General features: G+C 38.5%; 1 protein-coding gene across 2 annotated transcripts in view; it reads right to left on the reverse strand.

The window, feature by feature from the left end:
* Positions 1-2,631: 2,631 nt before the first annotated feature.
* TEX2 (testis expressed 2) overlaps positions 2,632-7,930 on the reverse strand; it is a 29,981-nt gene continuing 24,682 nt past the window's right edge. For both annotated transcript variants that reach the window (XM_010286400.1, XM_010286391.1), the window contains exons 8-11: positions 6,857-6,979; positions 4,590-4,799; positions 4,237-4,357; positions 2,632-3,395 (exon numbers count right to left, since the gene is read on the reverse strand). In XM_010286400.1, coding sequence (XP_010284702.1) covers positions 3,279-3,395; positions 4,237-4,357; positions 4,590-4,799; positions 6,857-6,979 — 571 coding nt within the window. In that variant the 3' untranslated portion in view covers positions 2,632-3,278. The remainder of the gene's footprint in view (positions 3,396-4,236; positions 4,358-4,589; positions 4,800-6,856; positions 6,980-7,930) is intronic.

The following is a 7,930-nucleotide window of genomic DNA, read 5'->3' on the forward strand; positions in this document are numbered from 1 at the left end:
TCGAGAAGAGGGCCAGGGTGAGCGCGCCTTGCCGGAATGGGAGCCCGCGGCTCCGGTACTTGACGTGTAAGTACGTACTTAACCTTGTCATCAGGTTAAGTAAGCAAAAGTTTAGATTAAACTAGGTAAAAACATAACGTAACACCACCCCCCTGCCCTGAAATTCTATCAAAATGGAAGTGCAGTGAATTTCTGGCAAAGTATTTTGTGTCTTTTACTAGATGACATTACAGCCACCTGAAGTTAACAAGGAGTTCAAGGACTAAGCACCAGCAAACCTGATAAAATTCTGTTCAGTTTGCACCCAGAAAAGCTAGTCATGGTGAGCATCCATGAGATGTTTGACTATGACATGATTTTTACATTCAAAAACTGTTAAACCACATTGTTTCTAAGTTTTAAAGTCCACAGAGGTGAAATGTTCTCCTCTGAGACACAAAAGTTCCTGCAGTATGTCCTCAAGTGTAAAGGATTGAGCACATGGAGCTGTACTGGGGTTCAATAGAGGTTACAAGCCCCTCAGGGTCTATTTCATTACTATTTTGTAGAATGCATGCCTCATACCATATAGTTTTGTAATACTTATTTAGATAAAGCATGCAAGTATTGGGGTGAAAGGGGAGCTAGGTTACTCTGCTGTATTAATGGATGCAGCATGACTTAAGCCCATCCTAGACCACTGCACTAGTTTTTTCCCCAAAGTAGTTCAGGGTTTAGTTTGTAAAGGACTTGGAACAAGTAGCAAGTCCTGGGATTCTTGCCTAGCCATTCCAGGAGTAGAGCACCTGGGTGTAGGTGACAGCTCTTAAAAGTACCCGGTGTTGGGAGTCCTTTACACACAGCAAAAGAGAACTTGGAAACAAAATGGGAATTTGACTCCAGTGATCTAAGCTGCAGGTGTTTAAAGGGCCTCAACTCCTTCCATCTTGGTAGCTGTGCTCCTGCTGTCCTGCAGGCAGAGAAGCTGGAGTTACGCAGTGTTTTCTGTATATAGAAAAGTTACAGCTACACCCACACCCGTGTCAGGATTGCACATGTAGCAGCAGAATCTAGAAAGACTGTAAAAGATGCTTAAGCTCAGAGAGGGTTTTGCCACAAAACTACTACAGAGAATAGTGCATGCCACCTCTGTTCTGTAATTCCCAGTAGCCATTTCAAGGTTTTCAATGGTACAAAATGAGAAAAAAAAAAACTTTTAAAGCATGTTCTACATGTGAATACTAACTGCTGCAGTGAAATTGATGTTCTTTTCACTACAGTAAAATTACTCAATTTAAGCTTTTCCTTTTGAAACAACTTGCAGAAGATACTGTTTAGCCACCATGTAGAAATCAATTTTAACTGAGTAATTGTTTGACATGGGATAAATTTATTTAATAAAACAAAGCAAGCAGATTGTAGTTGCCCACAGTTTATGAAGTGCAATATGACAATCGTGTGTAATAAGTCTAAATCTGTTTACACATTAGTGCATCTAGTCCTTTGACTTTAGTTATTGCACATAGAAATCAAATCATATAAAAGACCTGCGTACAAGACATGCAGACTTCATGAAAGGCAAATAATGCCTACATAATCAGAGCAAACCCCAGAATATACACAGCCTGGAATGGTCAAGGAGGAGTTCAGGTAACAAATATAACCTACTAATATTTCAATTAAAGGTAACCAAAATAGGTGTTCAAATATAGAATTAATTTTAAATATATTAAATGCTAGTTTTCTTTTATGTTTCAGGCAAGGTGCTGTTTAAAAAACCTTCAATATAATAGCTTCATTTAGAGATGGTAAATCATCAAGTTACACATGGAAATTTTGATTTACATCAAATGTGACAACACAATGTACAAAAAAGTTCTTAAAAAATTACTTCTAAAAAAAAAGCAAATCATGTTATAAAAGGAGAGCCAAAACTCACCTTCTTTGTAAACTAAAACATTTTCTGACATCCATGAACAGTTGGCAACACTGAGTATCAGAAAAATATTACATGTGTTAAATAGTGGATATGTAGTGTTCAAATATTGAATTTACTGCATACATTTAGTCTTGAATCATTACACCAGATAGAAATAAAAGGCAGTTCCCCCTCCTCCCCTTAGTTTTGGCCATTAATTAGCAGAAACAGTCTTAATTACATCACGATCAGCTTGAATAACTGCAATGCTTGAACTCCTATTCCACAAAGTTCAAAAAAACAATGCATGGGGGTCAAAATCTTTCAGTCACAGCTGTTTTCACAAACATCAAGCAAGCTGACGTCTGGAGCTGCAACAGCTGTAACGTGAGAATTCGGTCCCATGCTTTGCATGTAAACGCAGTGCAATGGAAAAGACTCACAGCAACAAACTCTCCTAGAAGAAAAAACTTGGTGTTTCATTTTAGCAAGAGGCTCTACAGAGAGTAGGCTAAGTACTTCTGGTCATGTGCAGTATTAGACATTTTATGTGTGTGCTCATGTCTTTATAAACATTCAGAATTAATCACGAACCAAGGTGATTGTACCTCACTATAAGGCGGCTCGCTATGGTTTGGTCTCATGGCTTTACCAACTTTTTTCTCCTCATTTACAAAAATCTGACAGTCCCACCTTCAGTGATAGTTGTGTGTTTTATGGCTACTTGCTTCCCCAAAAAAGCACAAGTTCTGTATGAAAAAAAATATGTATATACCACACTGAATCACAACATTACCTATACATCCAATTTACATTCTTTTATCCTGAAAGCATTTCGTATTTCGATTGCTTGACACAAGCTATTGACTGCAGAAGTGAAAGAACATAAAACAGTTCATTCTACACCTCCAACTGCCTGAGAAAGAAAAATATTCTTCCAGTTTTATAAATTCGTTCCTTATTTAGGATTTTTTCCATTTGGCACGCAGTTCCTTTGCTGCCAAACAACCTTTCAACGCTTTAATGCACATTAACATAGCATGAAAACATAAGCTGAACAAAAGGTGTGTCAACAAGCTCCTTGATCTATTACAGTTAGGTTCCTCCTCCCTCCCCCAAAGAACAGGTCATCTTAGCCTCTGAGTTAAAATCCTGATGGCAGCCAGTACAAAAATAAATCAACTGCTTAATGGAATGAAACTTCATGTAGCTGAAGTACACAGGAACAGTAACCAGGCAAGTGAGCACAAAGGTATGGTTATAGGCAGTCCTTGGGGGGGTGGGGGAAGGTGGCACAAGTTAAGGATGAGAACTACAGCACAGTTTATAAAACCATGAGAATAACTTTTATAATACTGTAAACTGCAAGAATCTTCACATGTCATGGTTGATCAGGGGCCTCCAGATCTTTAGGAGGGCATGTAGAGGAGCGGGGATCCATGGCTGAGTGCATTAAAGGAATATAAACATCATCCATGTTTGGCATGACAAAGACTTTCTGTGAAAAAGATGCAATTAAGTCAAGTTACATTTCATAGTTTTCTGATTTGTTTAGTTAAAAAAATGCAACAAATTTCCAGATAAAAGGTTCCTGAGTTCAGCATTATTTGAGTCAATGCTCGTACTGAAGCCCTACAGCGTCCACTAACTCAAGCCATTTAGTTGTGCTGCAGTTGTAAGATGAAGCTCAGAAATATGAAGATCTTTGCTCTTTCCGTTAAACTGAAATAGCACTACAGGAAACATACCAACTTTTCTTAACTCTGCCACTTTCTCAGCTCTTGCCCATATACTTTCAATCTGTACTTTCAAGGAAATAAGCAGGTTTGATTTCCAGATGACTGTACAGGTTGGGGTCTGGAATTAATCTGGTCAGTAAGCTGTTTTCGTATCTGACAAGTATTTGTAAGTTTGGAGGATTTTTCCTGTTGTGCACTATGGCCAATGTGATTTTTAAAAATAATTATATTTTAAAGGAAGTAGTAACAGGACTCCTTACTGCCTCTTAATTTTAGACAATTGTTTGGCCCTCTATCATCTAAGAACACCTAGGATCATGTTTTTATTCAAGTACTACGAATTCTGACACGGTACCTATTTTCAGCCATTGTCATTCTGATAAGTGCTAAAACAGATTTCCATCCAGGTCTGCACATGGTCTTAAGACCATCCCAGAAGTCTCTTTCAGCTGAATTCTTAACATCCTTTCCACTGAACAGGAGCAGTGGAGGACACCAACTATTCATGAATGAAATAGGGGACATGCAAAAATTAAAACCCCCACCCCTCTAATAGACCAAAACTATCATTACTGAAATGAAAATGTAAAGGAAACACACCTGAAACTCTTGTTCTAGTTTCTTCTCTATCCAATCAGTTACATGAACCAGAGTCACTTCTCTCTCACCAAGTTTTGGCCGAGCTTTTAACTCCAGGTAGGGAGGTCTTCTAAAGCCATACCTTAGGAGAGTACACAGAACAGGTTTTATTACAAACGCTCCAATGAAGCATACGCCTAAATGTGCTGACTGTCAATGCTCTCTTAATAGCAGTTCCTACTTCATTTACAACTAGTTTGTGTTGCACTTCTTCCAGAACCCACTTCAGCTACACTTTACCTTTTTTTTCGCTGCAATCCCTTAGGTAGCACCCACCTGAAACACTGCCCAGTTCTGCAGTAAATTCCTCTTACCATATTCTGTCAGTAGGTGGAGGTGGAATGTTAATTACTAGTGTTCCTCTGCACTCTTGTACTTCAACTGTTAGCAGCAATGGAGTATTGGAGACTTCTTCAATTTTCTTCTTAATAAACTCAGTCTCTGTTGCTTTCTGAAAGTATTTTGACTTAGTAATTTTATCCACAATTCTCATGATCTTACTTGTCCGGTGTCCTCCAACATACCTTTAAACAGAGAACAGAAAAAGAACACATCAAAGTAATTTTCTTAAACCTATTGTTTGCTAAGACACCCACTGATTTCCTATTAAATCATTACAGTTTCTGACATAAAAATTCTAAAGAGATACATATTCACATGTCCAAGCAGTACCTACCACAGCTTGCACGCAGCAGCTGTACTCAGTCAGCTATAAGTGTCTGGCAGAAATCCTGTCCAGTCTGAACACTCCTTCTTCCCAGATGGCATTGCAAATGCAACAATTCTTAAAATTGCAAATATGCTTAAATCATTTATACCAGCAAGCTGGCATGAGAAGTGACAAGCTATTACCGTTCTAACAAAATTGTCAAGACTTGGATGCACTGGGACACATGCACGTATCAGCATAGAAGGCCCAACCATCCTGTCTAATCTATTTAACAATGTGTGTCAAACAAAAAGGTTCTCACTTCAAGGTGCTGTAGCATTTACGATGAGTATAAAGGTGGTGAAAAAGAAGAGGAAGGTGATTTTAGCAGTAGATGGGATGATTTTCCAAAAATGATTAACTATGCCTGCAAGAAGCAGCTGCTTTTCCTGGCAACAGTGTCAGGCGGCATCCTAGCTTTTTAAAACGGATGCTTTAAGGACTGAATGTGTCTTTTCTCACACCTATCCCATTTCAGAAACACACACTCCAAGAATACCATGTTCGGTATTTTTCACACACTACATTACACCTAATTGAGGCTCTTGATGTTATGTAGCAGAGATAGCCCTGCTAAGGAAATAACATTTTCCTAGCCCGCAAAAAAATTGTGTTTATCCAGCCTTTTACAGAACTTTTTCCTTAGCATAAGACAAGAAACTCCTCAGATGATATAAAAGGGGTGAATTAATTTCAACTTTGAGATTCTACACTAGCTGTAACTTTATCTGGGTAAAGTACTTACTTTCTCATGAGATTCTATAGTGATAGTATTGCAGATTTTCAAAAGTTGTAAGGAAATTCTTTCAGTATTCTACTTAGAAATTCTTTGTTCTCCCTTTTTGTCCTTATGAGTTCTTTATATGATCTGTATTTTTTTTAAAAATATGAAATGCATCTATTGAAATAATGCCAACAATTCAACATGTAGTTTTCAAAAGTTTTTAGGAGTAACACTCCAAGGAAACTCTCTTGAACATTTTGAATATGTCATGGAGCCTTTTGGTATATTCACTGTAAAATCACCGAGATGTGTTCAGACATAGAAAACATCGTGATTGTCTGAGACATTTCAATGCTACTACAGATTCCTCATTTCATGGCATAATTTCAATCAGATGTAAGAAGCAAAAAAAAAAAAAAAAAAAAAGAAAAAAATCAGAACAGCAGCCAAAACAAGGAATGATGTGGCAAAACTGACATTAGGAAATTTTCTTTACAATTCTTGCACAGCGTCAGAGGGCAGTATTGCATAGCTCAGACACTCAAAGCCCTTCAAGGGGAAGGGGAAAAAAAAAAAAAGAAGAAAAATAAAACAAAACACAAAACCCCAAGCAAGAAAGCTGAATAGCTAGGCTTGAATAACAGTCGTTTTCTTAAAGAAAAAAAACACAGTGGAAATAAGGATCAGGAGGATCAGCATGGGTATGATACTGTATACAAAGTATTTCAAATTCACACATAAAATCCTGTTCTTGACCCTGCTACCAGGCAAGACATGCAGGGGAAGGTCCTCACAGGTTCTCTGGCCCAAAGACTTGATGCTCTCTGTCATCTAATAGGGAAGCAATTAGATGTCAAACGGAGCACTGTACAGGTCACTCTGTGGAAGTGCTGTATGGTCAACAATGCTCTCAGCATGGAAAAAACACTCGGCAGACCAGCTTCTTTTCAATTGTAGTACATGGCCTGATGGCTGCTCTTTGCTCTAGAAATGGGTGAGTTGTGTTTGCTTGATTGCTTGGACAAACTCACACTCTGGCGTCCTGTATGACAATGAGCATTATAGGACTAGACCAAGAGACCAGTTACCCCAAGTCTGGAAATGCAGCGAGGAGGAAAGGATTAACAAACACTATGTAGACAGCTCACCCTTCCGCTCCTGGAGTCACCTGCTTCTCTCCTGCCAATTCAGGAGCATCATCCTCTTCCGAAGACCCAGCGCTGGAGGATTCCTCATCACTGTCTGCAAGACAATATGCCCTTGGCCTGAAACTGAAACAATGCAATTTCCAGGTCAAATGTAGTATTCTTAAATAACTATTCATTGTGTACAGCTTTGACTGACATTCCATGTATTTCTACTGGAGACTCTGAAATGTCCCCTCTTTTTTTTTTTTTTTTTAATATAAACTCTATCTAAAAGAACAAACCCAAAACCACTCTGAAGCCAGTCTGTCAGAACTAGCTTCAAGGCAGAAAATTTGTCTTCTCCAGTGGAATGTAATCCTGTATACAAGAGGATGGCAGGGGAATGGCTACTCTACATACTCAAATCAAATGTGGAAATGATTTGAAATACATTTGAAAGCATCTCTATTGCTGCTCATGGCTTTCCATGAAAGTTGAGCAGCATGTAGGCTGTACAGGATTTTTTTTGTTTGTTTTTAAAACTTTGAAAAAGACATGCTTTTAAATTGAAAGGTAAGAACATGAGATTCTGTCTCACACTAAAACAAACACAGGACTCCAACTTAAAATTACATCGTCTACCAAGTGAATCCTAGAATCCCTCAGAGTGTTAACTGAGGTGCTAACACATATACCTTATCTTCACAGCACTTTTAACCCAAGCCCATAAATTCCATTTTGTCTACTCGCACACACAGGCGGTTTTTGCGTCGTAGACGTTATCTCCAGCAGTGGTAACACATGCAAAGCACAACAGAATCAGATCGTTGTCATCTGCCTCCAACAGGAAACGCGCAACGCTCACACTGGCAGAGTGCGGTTGCCTCAAACTAGCGATTCACCTTACTGTAGCTACAGTGTGTCATCACTTACCAATTTTGTGTAGAAAAAAGGCAGTTTTATTAACAGAAGAAGTCTAACATAACCCTGGGAAGTAACATTTCTTAAGTGTTTTGCGCAGAGGTACTTTTGTCCCATACAAATTTAGGCTATAACCTCAATTTAGTATCTTTGCTGGAAATGTTCCTTTCCCTA

The sequence above is a fragment of the Phaethon lepturus genome, unplaced genomic scaffold, assembly GCF_000687285.1.
Source record: "Phaethon lepturus isolate BGI_N335 unplaced genomic scaffold, ASM68728v1 scaffold670, whole genome shotgun sequence".
Classification (NCBI taxonomy): domain Eukaryota; kingdom Metazoa; phylum Chordata; class Aves; order Phaethontiformes; family Phaethontidae; genus Phaethon; species Phaethon lepturus.